Source organism: Musca autumnalis, unplaced genomic scaffold (assembly GCF_047663935.1).
Source record: "Musca autumnalis isolate F117 unplaced genomic scaffold, ASM4766393v1 scaffold_4, whole genome shotgun sequence".
In the NCBI taxonomy this organism is placed as follows: Eukaryota; Metazoa; Arthropoda; class Insecta; order Diptera; family Muscidae; genus Musca; species Musca autumnalis.
This window is the reverse complement of record NW_027411977.1, coordinates 207,881,543-207,897,563: the sequence shown is the minus strand read 5'-3', so window position 1 is coordinate 207,897,563 and position 16,021 is coordinate 207,881,543. Positions and strand designations below refer to the sequence as shown.

At 38.7% G+C, this 16,021-nt stretch overlaps 1 protein-coding gene across 3 annotated transcripts in view; it reads right to left on the bottom strand.

Moving 5' to 3' along the window:
* The window catches only part of Csp (Cysteine string protein), a 47,592-nt gene that overhangs the window by 4,331 nt on the left and 27,240 nt on the right, over positions 1 to 16,021 (bottom strand). Inside the window, exons 2-5 of one of the 3 annotated variants that reach the window (XM_073986960.1) lie at positions 8,334 to 8,472; positions 8,082 to 8,234; positions 7,882 to 8,013; positions 5,877 to 5,978 (exon numbers count right to left, since the gene is read on the bottom strand). In XM_073986960.1, the coding sequence (XP_073843061.1) occupies positions 5,961 to 5,978; positions 7,882 to 8,013; positions 8,082 to 8,234; positions 8,334 to 8,472 (442 nt within the window). In that variant the 3' untranslated portion in view covers positions 5,877 to 5,960. Of the gene's footprint in view, positions 1 to 482; positions 663 to 857; positions 1,093 to 5,876; positions 5,979 to 7,881; positions 8,014 to 8,081; positions 8,235 to 8,333; positions 8,473 to 16,021 lie in introns of all 3 variants that reach the window. The other 2 variants (XM_073986959.1, XM_073986958.1) reach the window with 2 other exon arrangements.

The following is a 16,021-nucleotide window of genomic DNA, read 5'->3' as shown; positions in this document are numbered from 1 at the left end:
AAGCGGCTCTTAAAGCCATCAAATCCTGCAACATCAAATCCGATGTCGTCCTTAAGTGTAGATCAGGCTTTGGAACGCTAACTAACGACTTCCGGCTATGCTGGGTACCAGGACACCGCGACTATCTGGGTAATGAAAGAGCAGATGAATTAGCTAGACGAGAATCGCAGTCTACAGATCTAGCTATCGCTGACACTATCAAACCACCCATTTGTCATTTCTTCCGAAAAATTGAAGCGTTCTCTTACGAAAGAGCCAGTGAATTGTAGCATAATGAACCTAGGTGCATTGTGGCAAGATCCATATGGCCGTCTCTGTCAGTCAAAAGAACGAACTCTCTGTTGAACCTGAATAAAGCTGAAGTTAGAGTAACGACGGAAGTCATTACTGGACACTGCTATATCAGGGCCCTTACCATCAAATGGGATGAGGATGTTACTGACTACTGCTGGGATAAGGAGGAGTTAGATACGATCGAGCACATCCTGTGTCGTTGTCCAGTCCTGGCTCGTAGACGGCATAGGTTAGTAGGTGTTCACTTTCCACCGTGTCTAACTTTCTACTCAACTGTGGAACCTGCTGTGATCTACCACATCATCAAAAATCTGAAGTGGCTGTGACAGCGCAACCTGACCGCATAAATTATGTTTCAAATATTCTGCCTACCAAAAAAAATCTTTTTTCCTTCTCTAAAACTATTTCTCCCCTCTTAAACTTTCTTGTAATTTATTCGTTCTTTACTTTTTTAACAACTTCCTCTTTTTTATTTCTACCCCCTATCCTCTCTTTTCCATCTCCTCTTTTCTTTGCAGCATTTTTCCTCTTTTTTCTACTGGCTGCACATCCCCTAACCTAACCTAGTGAGAAGATAACTACTGGATATATCAAAATTTCTTCAGTCAGACCGTCTTCCAGAAACCTTGTACGTCTGTGATGGCGAGCAAGGATAGCGCGAAGCTTAACTCTTCAACTCCATGCTTGTCTAAACCGAAGCATGTTGACAATGCTGCGCAACGAATTATCCCAAATGATCTCAGGCAAGTGATCGATCATCTCAGGGACATTCTCATCTCAACGTACGGCTTGACCAGGCTGCTCTGTACAAAGAAGTCAAGGTCATTAACTGCGAGAATAAGGAAACGTTAGATTTTTATTCCGGCATTTAGTGGCATTGGCTCACTTTGGGATGATAGTAACCTGGCAGGTGTACCTGTTGCTGAGATTCTGTGTGGGATTATAACCTCATTATGGGTATTTCTTCCATAAACCTGGACAGAATATTGACGCTTTATAGAGAAGCAGAACTTCGGTTTTTAAATGGGAAAGTGAAAAATAATAAATTTCTTTCCGAAGAACGGCGAACTAATTCTAAATGATTATCCGCTATTTAAATTTCAACAACATCCGAGTAGCGTCCTTAAACTGGATAAACAAAAGCAGGATTCTTAGAGCTTTCGGGTCATTATGTCAGGAAGCAAGAACTTGCCCACGAAAAATTATGTCGTTGTAATCAGAATAACAATGGTATGAAATGCAAATTTCGAAACAATCCTTTAACAGGACTTAAACTACATTTTAGCGAAAATATTGAACTTTTGCGTGGGAAGATCCGCAAGAAGTTGTCCAATATCATTAATCTACGAACTTGATTTAAGTTTGAGAGGAACAATACGATGTACAACGATTGGACCTTTCAATAGTTATCGTGTCCATCAACCATCTAAGTACACAGTAGTATTTTTAGAGCTTTTTGGACCGCTATGTCATGATAAATGGATTTGCCAGGAAAAGTATTATATAACTGTAAACAGGACCACAAAGATTGTCTTCGGTAAAAATTTCAAAACTATCCTCGAACAGCCTTTAAACGGCATTACTGTGAGTTGCTCTAAGGAGAGTGACATTTTAAAAGATACGTGATCGTTAGAAAATGTATGATACAACTGTCTGATGAACCATTCACATCTAAAACGGTTGTCTAAAAATCAGTTGTTAAAAAATATTCTGTCCTCTGAAATCTCCATTTTATTACAAAGGGGATAAAAATTGCTGTATATTGCGACCCCACTCTCTGGCGCCTAATATGAAGACGCAACAGTCGGCATAGGTTTACACGACAACAATGCTTCTCTGGACTTCTTCCGGTCCATCGCGAAGACTAACTTCTACATAGTATCAATTATATAAAGTCGATATTGAGGGTAAGATATCCGTGCTTCGGAAGAACAGCAGTTACAACAAATAACTTCAAGAGTGTTACCTAAGGGAACAAGGCTATTGCTATACAGATTGGCAAAAGCAACAAGTCTATTCTGTTGCACGGAAGTCAGTCACATAATGCTACTCGGATGATCGCGAAGACCAACGCCTACTCTCAATTATGTATGTAATGCTGATATCAAGGGAAAGATCAGCTTGCATCATATGTTTAGGGTAAAATTTCACCTGACGAACTTAAGATCTACAAATGAAACGGTGGAAGTAGACTTCGGTACGACAGCAGTGTAATAAAAAAATAAGAGCGTCCTTTGAGAAGACCACGTGTGATGATGAATGAACCAAATGTATTGATCAAAATTAATCATCAGCAATGTTGAACTGGGATTGTGATCGAGCGGAGAAAACTCTCAAACTTGTCGGTAATTGGTACAACAGGGTTGCGTTTTTTTAAACTACCAATATTTTTACGTATATCTTTTTTGCATCTGAAAGAGCATATCTTAAACAAGAGTGTTACCTAAGGGAACAATAGATTGACAAATGCAACAAGTCTACTTTGTGGCTAGTCAAAAGACACGGTAATCAGTCACATAATGCTACTCGGACGATCGCGAAGACAGATGTTGGTCACAATTATGTATTTAATGCTGATATCAAGGGAAAGATCAGCTTGCATCATATGTTTAGGGTGAAATTTCACCTGACGAACTTAAGCTCTACGAGTGAAACGTTGGAAGAAGAAGTGGACTTCGGTACGACGGCAGTTTAATAGAAAAATAATCCCAAGAGCGTCCTTTGAGAAGACCACGTGGGATGATGAAAGAACCAAATGTATTGGATCAAAATTAACAAGTAAAAAAGTATAAGTCGGCTTTGCCGACAGAGATATAATCTCACTCTATGTGAATTAAAACTTTCATATACGGACAGGTCGAACGTATTAGGGTTTTTCAGAATTTTGTGGCCCTTTTAGAACATTTGAACATGCCGACAAAAATGTGGTTTAGGATTAAAGTTAAAGTGTTGCGGAGGAATGGACCGACATAGTCCATTATTGAAATGAATCTTATTTTGGGAGTGATATCTTTTCGATAGATATCGAACCCACTAGTCATTTCAGTGGGTCATGGAATAACTTTTGGACCAGTATGCCAGGAAGCACGGACTTGTCCACGGAAAACATAATATCGCTGTAAACAGCATAACGAACAACATCGGTATACATTTCCAAAGGATCTTCGAACAGACGCTAAACTGCACTTAGACACAAATGTTGAACTTTTGTGGGGGAGGGCCATTTTAAAAGTTAAACTAAATTTGGACAAAATATCAGGAGATCGAAAGTTTGGACCAAATTGGTGCATATCATTTTAGTGACATTTTTAAATATTGGGGGAAGTACCAGAAGTTGTGGACCGTATTGCCCATCTTCGAACTGAAACTAAGTTTAGACAAAATATGACGAAGGCCCAATTTATCGTGCTCTCCAGCCACTATATGTTGTCATAGGGGTTTTTTACACCCTTCGGGCTCAAGAAGTATGGACTTGCCCCAGAAAAAAATTTTACCATCGTAATTAAGGCAGCCAATGCAAGTCGCTTCAACAGAAATTAAAGTGATTCGAGGGCAGGTCTTAAAGTGAACTTATCCGCAATTTTGTGTGGGAGGTACCCGAAGGAGTGGATACATATAGTCCATATTCGAACCTGATCTATATCTGGTAGATATATTACGATGTGTAAAGTATAGACCAAATCGGTCAATCCCTTCAAGAGTTATAGTGCGCACAATTTTTCCGAACATATTCGAACTTTTGTGAGGAAGGTACCGGAAGGAGTGGACCGATATAACCCTTCTTCGAACTTAAATTAAGTTTGGAAAAAATATTACGAAGGCCAAATTTTGGACCGAATCGGCAGATCCCTTCGAGAGTTATCTTGCGCTCCAACCACTTACACGGTGTTATAGGGTTTTTTTTTGCACCTTTCAGGCTATTTTCTCAGGAAGTATGGGCTTGCCCTTGATGAAACTTGTACCGCCGTATGGGGGGCAGTGAATACAAGTTGTTGCAACAAAAATCTAAGCGATTCGAGAGCAGGTCCTAAACTGAACTTATCCGAAATTTTATGTGGGAGGTACCCGAAGGAGTGGACCGATGTGCAAGAATGGATCAAATCGGTTCCTCCCTTTAAGAGTAATGGTGCGCACAAATTTTCAACATTTTCGTGTTAAACTACTCTTGGAATTTTTGCCGTTAAAAATATTGCATAGTTTTGTGGTAAATGGCTACCTGAAACCTTTGTTTTGTAAAAGCGATTTGCGCACTCCGTTCGAAACCATTGATCTAGCGGCGCGAAAGTCAAAAAATCAAAGTATACAATTGCGAAATGTTTTCCATTGTAACGATTACAGACACTCTGCTGACTAAAATGTAGTTTTCACTTTTTTTGTTGTTGTAAATATTCACTCAGTTATTAACTGTCAAGTACAAAAAATTTTGATGCATCAGATTTTAACAAAATTGTTGCTAAAAACTTGATTTCATATTTGTTTAATTGTTTAATAAATTCGTAATAAAACTAAACAAAGTTTATTTTTTATTGATAGGGGAGGGTGTAAGTTAAATTTAAAAAAAATGTTTGGGGCCTGAAGTTACATAGTTATGTAGCAATACATTTTCAAAAATTATTATTTTTTTATGTTTTTAGTGCAATATACTTTTGTTGAATGGAGCGTAACTACCAAGGTCCACTAAGGTTCAGCCCATTTTTTTTACTAATTAAATTGGACTTCCTAGATTCCGAATAACCACAATTTAGCTGCAAATCTTGCTGATAAATGGTCTTGAAAAATAGCTTAAATCCTTAAAATGGCCAAAATCTGTCGGTACAGTTATATGGGGGCTATATCAAAATGTAGACCTATGTTGACAATTTTTGGTGGAGAAGATGTATAACCAACGAGAACTTCCTATGCCAAAATTCAGCTGATTTGAAAATGTAGACAAAATCCAAACAATACCGAATATTGGGAGGTACCGTTATATGGGATCAATATCAAAACGTAGACCTATGTCCACAATTTTTGGTGGAGAATGTTTGTGTCCACTGGGAACCCCAAATACCAAATTACACCTAATTTGGCCGAAAATGTAGCTTTAAACCCCAAAATACTGAAAATCGGGAGGTACCTTAAAAGGGGTCTATACCCAACCGTGGACCTATGTCTACAATTTTTGGTGGAAAGGTTTAGTGATAACTAGAAACCCTAAGTACCAAATTACAACTAATTTGGAAGGAAAGGGTGGCTTAAATCCTCAAAATACCGAATATATGGGGGCTGCTTTACCAAAATATTAGCCGATGTTGTTCATATTTAGTACATTATTACCCACGGGCACTGACTGAGTTTGTGCAAAATTTCAGAAAGATATCTCCATTCGTTTCCAAGTTATTAATTTTGCGCCGCTAGATCAGTAATTTCGACCACTGTGTTGCGGTGCCAACGATAGCTCGAAAAAGAATGGGCCGATCTTTGTATGTTTTTGTAGGAGTTTTAAGTTCCTAATTATCTCGTCTTTAAGCAAATCATAACTATAAAAAGTTTATTAAAAAAAATAGTGAACGATAAGCGGTCGAGCGCTTGGTTGCATTTACAGGCAACAAATGGGGAAAAATCGATGAAGAATGGTGGTTGCTGAACGACAGTCGTTGCCAGGTTTAAGTGCATACCCGACATTTTTAAGCAAATAAATCAATCTGTGGTGACCTCCTCTGTCCTCTTAAAGCCCCAAGATAAATCTCCTTTATATTTTAATTCAATAATTTCTCAGTCGTTCTTCATGGAAGATATTAAAAATTTAAAAGGCCTGGATGTCAGTGATTATTTCTCTCTCAACATGTCTAACATCTGCATAATACTTAAATCAATGGGAAGGTACTTTTGAGGTTGTGGTTTATGAAAATTAGGCACTGTTATAAGTTGAAGCAAAACTTTGGAAATAGACTAGATACCGTCTACTATCATTCCTTCAATTTATTGAACTTTTAACCTATATTTGGCTTAAATATCTCGGGAAGTATGGACTTTCCCCCCGGAAAATTATATATCGTTGTATTCAGGATGCCAAGGGCTATCTACTGTAAAAATTTCAGCCCGATCCAAGAGGTGCCCCTAAACAACCTAAAGGTGTGAAAGTACGAAATTTCCGAAATGTCAAGACCCATATCTCGGGAAGTATGGGCTTCCCCCCGGAAAAATATATATCGTTGTATTCAGGATGCCAAGGGCTATCTACTGTAAAAATTTCAGCCCGATCCGAGAGGTGCCCCTTAACAACCTAAAGGTGTGAAAGTACGAAATTTCCGAAATGTCAAGACCCATATCTCGGGAAGTATGGACTTCCCTCCGGAAAATTATATATCATTGTATTCAGGATACCAAGGGCTATCTGCCGTAAAAATTTCAGCCCGATCCGAGAGGAGCCCCTAAACAACCTAAAGGTGTGAAGTACGAAATTTCAGAAATTTCAAGACCCATATCTCGGGAAGTATGGACTTCCCTCCGGAAAATTATATATCGTTGTATTCAGGATGCCAAGGGCTATCTACTGTAAAAATTTCAGCCCGATCCAAGAGGTGCCCCTAAACAACCTAAAGGTGTGAAAGTACGAAATTTCCGAAATGTCAAGAACCATATCTCGGGAAGTATGGACTTCCCCCCGGAAAATTATATATCGTTGGAATCAGGGTCCCAAGGGCTACCTATGGCTACCTACGAGAGGTGCCCCCAAACGACACTTGTTCCCTATATTTACCTAATTACCTGTTTTTCTAAGACGACTGGTTCGAAAATAAATTGGATCGAACAACACGCTTTTTAACGTATTTTGTTATTCCTAATCGTCACAAAAAACAGGATATAATCTTTCTATTTATGCCCACGCATTGTATCACCGCTTCTCATCCAAATATCGGATAAGCAAATAAGGAACAAGATTCAAACACAAGAAGAAGAGGATTTCTAGGAAAAGTGTCTGCCATCTTGGTATGGAAAATATTGTGACTATTTTAAATTTTTAATAAACTGATGCCAGATTCATTCCTCTTCTTTCTTTCTACAATTAGAAATGCCATACATTCTGTAATACAAAATTCCTATATTAAACACCATCAGTATGTCCTACATTCATGTTTACAATATAAAAACTAGGCTAACTAACAAAACAGAAAAAAAGACACGACAGACGCAACTAACAACGACGATGACAACACACACATAATAAATGTCCTTCCACATAACAATGCGTTGTGCTGTGTGTGAGGTGGTGGGTTGGCGGCGATAAGCGGCGCCTTTATGTCTGCAAACACAACGTTTCAAATGATGATTTACTATGTCTTTTGTGGGGCATCTGCAGCAGCAATAGTACTTCAAAATGGTATTTAAAAAATAGTGGGTGTTTTTTGGTTAGTTATAATAAAAAAAGAAACATTAAAAAAATCAACTGAAGAAAAAGCCACCAAACAAAGATTTTGCAGAAACATATTCAATTTTTTTTTCAATTCATTGTTTTAGAAGAATTCTGTTTTTGATTTTCTTGTTTTTTTTCTTTTTGTTCTAATTTTTAAGGAATTGTGGTAAAATGTTTGCTCATAGACTTACATTCAGATGGGAATATTGATCATGTGATTCATTTGCAGGTGGCTTAAATTTGCCACAACAGAAGTTGCAGCAACAACAACAGCAGCAACAGCAGCAACAACCTGTTATGACGGTACAACAAATAACCAATGCCTAGAAGAAGGGGGAAATATATTTAAAATTAGTCCGTTTGAAAGAAAGTATAGGGCATTCCAACTTACCTTCACTGCTGGTGATGTTACCACAAAGTATGCATTGACATTTTCTTCACCAAATTGTTCAGCAATATATAGACCTAATGAAACATAATTATCATAAATATTACGCTTTGTTTGATCACTTAATATCGAATGTGCACGATTGACTTCCTTGAACTGCAAATTTGTTAAAATGTGTTAAGAGGTGGAGAAATTAAGGTTAGAATGAATTTTGACTGCATTTGCCAAAGTTTGTGAGTGTGTTGTGTTTCTTACCTTTTCGGCAGCATCAACATTGTCTGGATTTTTATCTGGATGGTATTTTAAAGCAAGTTTTCTATAAGTCTTTTTAATATCTTCAGCTGTTGCTGTTTTAGGAAGTCCTAATATTTCATATAGGGAATCGCCCGATGTCCTGAAAAAAAGAAAAAGATAAACATATTATTAAAACTGAATAAATTATTATAATTATGTTCCCATATTGATCCCAATTGGGACATGAAATAAAGGCAAAGTTCATTATATGAATGAAATTTCACCCAATCTGGTCAAGTGTCCAGTGTTCTTGCGAATTGAAGAAAACGTAAACAAACATTTTGACAACTTGAAGGAATTTCAATCAAAATATTATATTGTTGCTGTTGTAGTATTTATATGGCCTTAAATAATAGAACTTGGTTCATTGCAAGCCCCCACATTTATCCTTATAAGTTCCCTTATTCGTTTTACTTCGACAATTAACACAAGTCCATTATCTCGTAAAACTTTCCAAAAGAAATTCAAACAATTTGCCATTCTTTCGGAAGTACATATCCCATAAAAACATTAGACTTTTTTCTCTCATTCTCCTTGGAGACTCATCATTGCAATAAATCACATATCCATTACCATTTTGTGTGACCTATTTCTTGTTTCAAACAACAACCATGTCGTGTTGTAGTAAGAAGATAACATCTTCACAAGGTTACAATGAAACCTCAAACCCTACCACAAATATCCAAAGAACACGCACACATACACACATTAGGGATTGGGTACATAAACAACCATAAATGTGGATACAAACCGCCGTTTTTGATTTCAATGTCAACAAGGTATCCGTTCGTTTTCCCCTTCAGTATACAAACAATTGCAGCTGAATGCAATGGCATTGTCGTGTTTAGAAAATATTACATTTATTTACATTGCAGATTTTTGTTGATTCCTGCAAGCTCAATGGATGGGAACCAATATTAGGAAAGCACCCCTTCTTTCAGAAAGGGACTATAGAAGCGCGCTTTCTTTTTAGAAATGGTCTAAGAAGCACGATTTGTTTCAGAAAGGGTCTATAGAAGCATGCTAGGCCTAGAGAAGCACCTCTTTTTCAGAAGGGGACGATAGAAACACCCTTTCTATCAGAAAGGGACTAAAGAAGCACCCTCTTTTTCAGAAGGGGACGATAGAAGCAACCTCTTTTTCAGAAGGGGACGATAGAAGTACCCTTTTTTCAGAAAGGGACTATAGAAGCATCCTTTTTTCAGAAAGGGACTATAGAAGCACCCTTTCTTTCAGAAAGGGACTATAGAAGCACCCTCTTTTTCAGAAGGGGACTATAGAAGCGCCCCTTCTTCCAGAAAGGGTCTATAGAAGCACCCTTTCTTTCAGTAATGGTCTATAGGAGCACCCTTTCTTTCAGAAAGGGACTATAGAAGCACCATGTCTTTCAGAAAGGGTCTACGGAAGCACCCTTTTTTAGAAAGGGTCTACGGAAGCATCCTTTTTTAGAAAGGGTCTACGGAAGCACCCTTTTTTAGAAAGGGTCTATAGAAGCACCATTTCTTTCAGAAAAGGTCTATAGAAGCACCCTTTCTTTCAGAAAAGGACTATAGAAGCACCATTTCTTTCAGAAAGGGACTATAGAAGTACCATTTCTTTCAGAAAGGGTCTACGAAAGCAACCTTTTTTAGAAAGTGTCTATAGAAGCACCCTTTCTATCAGAAAGGGACTATAGAAGCGCCCTTTCTTTCAGAAAGGTTCTATAAAAGCACCATTTCTTTCAGATAGGGACTATAGAAGCAACATTTCTTTCAGATAGGGACTATAGAAGCACAATTTCTTTCAGATAGGGACTATAGAAGCACAACTTCTTTCAAAATGGGACTATAGGAGCACCATTTATTTCAGAAAGGGACTATAGAAGCACCATTTCTTTCAGATAGGGACTATAGAATCACAATATCTTTCAGAAAGGGACTATAGAAGCACCCTTTCTTTCAGATAGGGACTATAGAAGCACAATTTCTTTCAGAAAGGGACTATAGAAGCACCATTTATTTCAGAAAGGGTCTAAAGAAGCACCATTTCTTTCAGAAAGGGACTATAGAAGCACCCTTTCTTTCAGAAAGGGACTATAGAAGCACTCTTTCTTTCAGAAAAGGACTATAGAAGCACCCTTTCTTTCAGAAAGGGACTATAGAAGCGCCCTTTCTTTCAGAAGGGCATATAGAAGCACCCTTTCTTTTAGAAAGGCACTACAGAAGCACCCTTTATTTCAGGAAGGGTCTATAGAAACACCCTTTTCTTCAGGAAGGGTCTATAGAAGCACCCTTTCCTTCAGGAAGGGTCTATAGAAGCACTCTTTCTTTCAGAAAGGGACTATAGAAGCACCCTCTCTTTCAGAAAGGGACTATAGAAGCACCCTTTCTTTCAGAAAGGGACAATAGAAACACCCTTTCTTTCAGGAAGGGCATATAGAAGCACCCTTTCTTTTAGAAAGGCACTACAGAAGCACCCTTTATTTCAGGAAGGGTCTATAGAAACACCCTTTTCTTCAGGAAGGGTCTATGGAAGCACCCTTTTCTTCAGTAAGGGTCTATAGAAGCACTCTTTCTTTCAGAAAGGGACTATAGAAGCACCCTCTCTTTCAGAAAGGGACTATAGAAGCACCCTTTCTTTTAGGAAGGGGTCTATAGAAGCACCCCTTCTTTCAGAAAGGGTCTATAGAAGCACGCTTTCTTGCAGAAAGCGTCTATAGAAGCATCATTTCCTTCAGAAAGGTTCTATAGAAGAACCCTTTCTTTCAGAAAGGGTCTATTGAAGAACCCTTTCTTTCAGGAAGGGTCAACAGAAGCACCCTGGGTTTCAGAAAGGGTCAATAGAAGCATCCATTCTTTCAGAAAGGGTCTATAGAAGCAGCCTTTCTTTCGGAAAGTGGGTTTCAGAAAAGGTCTATAGACGTATCCATTCTTTCAGAAAGGGTCTATAGAAGGAGCCTTTCGTTCGGAAAGCGGGTTTCAGAAAAGAGGTATAGAAGTATCAATTTTTTCAGAAAGGGGGTATAGAAGCACCCTTTCTTCAGAAGCACTCTTTCTTTGGCAAAGGGTCTCTAGAAGCACTCATTCTTTGGCAAAGGGTCTCTAGAAGCACCCTTTGTTTCAGAAAGGGTCTATACAAGCACCATTTGTTTCAGAAAGGGTCTATAGAAGCACCTTTTGTTTCAGAAAGGGTCTATATCTAAAAAAGCAATCTTTCTTTCAGAAAGTGTTTAAAAAGCACTTTTTCTTTCAAAAAAGGTCTAAAAAGCAGCCTTTCTTTCAGAAAAGGTATTAAAAAACACCATTTCTTTCAGAAAAGGTAAAAAACACCATTTCGTTCAGAAAGGGTCTATGGAAGCACCCTTTCGTTCAGAAAGGGTCAATAGAAGCACCCTTTCTTTCAGAAAGGGACTATAGGAGCACCCTTACTTTCAGAAAGGGACTATAGAAGCACCCTTTCTTTCAGAAAGGGACTATAGAAGCACCCTTTCTTTCAGAACGGGACTATAGAAGCACCCTTTCTTACAGAAAGGGACTAAAAAAGGACCCTTTCTTTCAGAAAGGGACTATAGAAGCACCCTTTCGTTCAGAAAGAGTCTACAGAAGCACCCTTTCGTTCAGGAAGGGCCTATAGAAACATCTTTTCTTTCAGAAAGCGTCTATAGAAGGAAACTTTCCTTCCGAAAGTTTCTATAGAAGAACCCTTTCTTTCAGAAAGGGTCTATTGAAGAACCCTTTCTTTCAGGAAGGGTCAACAGAAGCACCCTGGGTTTCAGAAAGGGTCAATAGAAGCATCCATTCTTTCAGAAAGGGTCTATAGAAGCAGCCTTTCTTTGGGAAAGTGGGTTTCAGAAAAGGTCTGTAGAAGTATCCATTCTTTCAGAAAGGGTCTATAGAAGCAGCCTTTCGTTCGGAAAGCGGGTTTCAGAAAAGGTCTGTAGAAGTATCCATTCTTTCAGAAAGGGTCTATAGAAGCAGCCTTTCGTTCGGAAAGCGGGTTTCAGAAAAGGGGTATAGAAGTATCAATTTTTTCAGAAAGGGGGTATAGAAGCACCCTTTCTTCAGAAAGGGTCTAGAGAAGCACCCTTTCTTTCAGTAAGGGTCTATAGAAGCACCCTTTTTCAGAAAGGGTCTAGAGAAGCACCCTTTCTTTCAGTAAGGGTCTATAGAAGCACCCTTTTTTAGTAAGGGTCTATAGAAGCCCCTTTTCTTTCAGTAAGGGTCTATAGAAGCACCCTCACCTTCAAAAGTGTCTATAGAAGCACCCTTTCTTTTAGAAAGGGTCTATGGAAGCACCAATTGTATCAGAAAGGGTCTATAGAAATACCCTTTGTTTCAGAAAGTGTCTACAGAAGCACCATTTCTTACAGAAAGGGTCTACAGAAGCACCATTTCTTTCAGAAAGGGTGTATATAAGCACCATTTGTTTCAGAAAGGGTCTATAGAAGCACCATTTGTTTCAGAAAGGGTCTATAGAAGCACCCTTTGTTTCAGAAAGTGTCTACAGAAGCACCATTTCTTACAGAAAGGGTCTACAGAAGCACCATTTCTTTCAGAAAGGGTGTATGGAAGCACTCTTTGTTTCAGGAAGGGTCTATAGGAACAGCCTTTCTTTCAGTAAGGGTCTATAGAAGAACCTATTGTTTCAGAAAGTTTCTAAAAAAGCACTCTTTCTTTGGCAAAGGGTCTCTAGAAGAACCCTTTGTTTCAGAAGGGGTCTATAGAAGCACCCTTTGTTTCAGAAAGGGTCTATAGAAGCCCCCTTTGTTTCAGAAAGGGTGTATGGAAGCACCCTTTGTTTCAGAAAGGGTCTATAGAAGCGCCATTTGTTTCAGAAAGGGTCTATATCTAAAAAGCCACCTTTCTTTCTATAGAAGCACCCTTTCTTCAGAAAGGGTCTAGAGAAGCACCCTTTCTTTTAGTTAGGGTATATAGAAGCCCCTTTTCTTGCAGTAAGGGTCTATAGAAGCACCCTTACTTTCAGAAGGGGCCAATAGAAGCACCCTTTCTTTCGGTCCATAGAAACACCCCTTCTTTCAGGAAGGGTCTATAGAAGCACCCTTTCATTCATGTAGGGTCTATAGTCGCATCCTTTCTTTCAGAAAGGGTATATATTTTTAAAGAATATTTTCATCTCACCTAAAGATAGATTCCTTATCTATAGACGAACTGAAGCCTATGTTCTCAATGATCAGTAAAAAATTGCAAGTACATACCAACTTTTCTACCTTGCTGCATATAAAAATGTTTTGTTTTTATTCATTAAACACAAAGTTGTACCTATTTGGAATTCTTTGAAATCGCTAGTTGTTTCCAAACACACATACATACATATCGGTACATATATAAATAATTTCATATTCATGTATGCTTGTTGTGTTTTTATTTATGGCGATAAATTAAGCTTTCTCACATGGTCAGCTGCAAGTGAGTGAGTTAGTGAGTGAACGGCTGACTGAATGAATTTTAGAACTATAGATATGATTATTGTTATCAACATCATCGTCAACGTCGTTGACGTCGTCATCATCATTGTTGTCGCTAGGTGTATGGCGGCGCAAACATTCCGCATTCTAAACAAATGAAATACGAGGTCGGGGATTCCCTGGAGAATGTTTTGAATAGTGTGGTGGGGCTATGGGTTAACGGCAAATTTATAGATAATTAACGAGGGAAATAATTTGTTGTTTAAACACGACAAATGCAGAGACAGATTTTTATATTTTAAATAAAAAACATATTTTGAAACAAATCACAACCATGGATAGTGAAAAGGTTTTAGTTATTGATTTTTGGGATTTATTTAAATTTAAATATACTCCAAGTTTCCATGCTTCCACTGGCGGAGAATCCTTGAATTTCTATTTGAAGCCATAAAACATATTTTGTGTATAAGGAGATAATAAAATTTGACGACCTACATACCAAACTTAGTAGCTAAATGGCTGCTGGTCGGCATCAAGCCAAACAAAAATGCAAAAGAGATTCCAAAGAATCTATAAAAACAACATTGTGACTTAGTTGGCATGTAAAAAGGTTCCATTGCCAATAAACATACTTACGCACATACTTAATTGAAGTAAATGACACATTGTCTGCACCGAAGCTGTAGTCATTATTATCCTCAAACTTTCCAAACAGAATAATGCGAAGGCATATGAAAAGCGTTGTCAAACAGACGGTTATGATTGCACGTATGCCTTTCAGCGTAATACAAGAAATTTTAATTTCAATTTCAATTTATTTCCATTTTATAATGCCCAGTCTTTCAACCTTAGGGCTGTATTTCGAATCGAAACTAATACCGTCCTTAAAGATCGGCAATGTTTATTCTTCGTTATCTCATTTCATTTTGGCAATCACTTTCGATAAAAGATAGAGTTCGAACCAGATCACAAATGCCCTTAAGTGAACACTGTATTCCTAGGTAAAATAGGCGGGTGCTGTACTGTAAATTGGATAATTTGGAAGCCATGTCGCCACGATTTTATAGACAATTGTAACTGAAGCAAATGTTATCATGGTAGCGATAACCTTGCTAATAGAAATCACCTGTGGGCGGGTGTAAGGCGAACGCTCGGGTCTACCTCCAATTCCAGGAATGTGCCTACTTCAATGGTATGTAACCACAGATCCATTGGAGTTAGATGAGTAGGTTTGATAGGGCAGTTGAAGAGGTGCAGTGTGTTGTGCGGGCCAATGCCGCATACTGGGCAGATGTTTTGCACGGTGCGATCGATATTTGCCCTAAAAGAATATAGGCGACTGCAATATACCGAGCGTATCCCAGGGCAGCGGATTCGTTCGTATCTGATTAATCCGGAACCGCACAACACCACCTCAGTGTAAATATATTTATATTTGGATCGTACGCTGCGATGGTTACAACGTTTTGCGGAACGATCGAACAAAAAGCGGAGGACGAAGACTTGCCTTCGTTATACACCGGCCTGCTAATACAGACCCATTTCGCTTGATTCTAGTGAGTACCAGTAAAGTGTGGTGTACATACCGCCAATGAATAACTCTGCCTCGACATTAGTTCGCTATTGGAGGGTAATAACCGTCTGGTACTAGTAAACTTTAAATGCCCATCATGAGCTTTGGCATTCCGTCCTAGGCAATGACCAGAGGGGTAAAGCGCTGGTCGAGCAAATTGAGAGCTGATCGAAAAGGCTCCTTCGGCGATAGGGGTAGATTGTCACAGCTCGCCGGATATAACCATTGTGGCATCCGATCTGAAAAATGGCAACCCGTCATTTCCCCTGACTCATCCCATCTTCCTGTCAACTTCTACGTTAACATACCACCTTAATTCCTAACCTCTGACGGCCATACTTTTCTGAACCGTGAAAAAACTGACTGGCAAGGATTCAAAGAATTTACCAATCACCGGTTCAAAGAACCCCCCACTCACTCAGATCCTCGGGTAACTGAAGAATTGCCCGGCACTTCATTACAGCTGCAGCCGCTCGGTACATACCAGGTTTTCGAACACGCGAAATTAGACTAAATTTCCCAGAGAGATTCGTCGTACGAACCCTGAAGACTCAAGAGTTAGAGAACTTACTCTTGAAGTCAACAGGCTAGTAGGCGAACTTAGACCACCTGAAGCAATGCAACTTTGGTAGAGAATTGAGTTAAATGTGTGCAACGATTAAATCGCTCTCG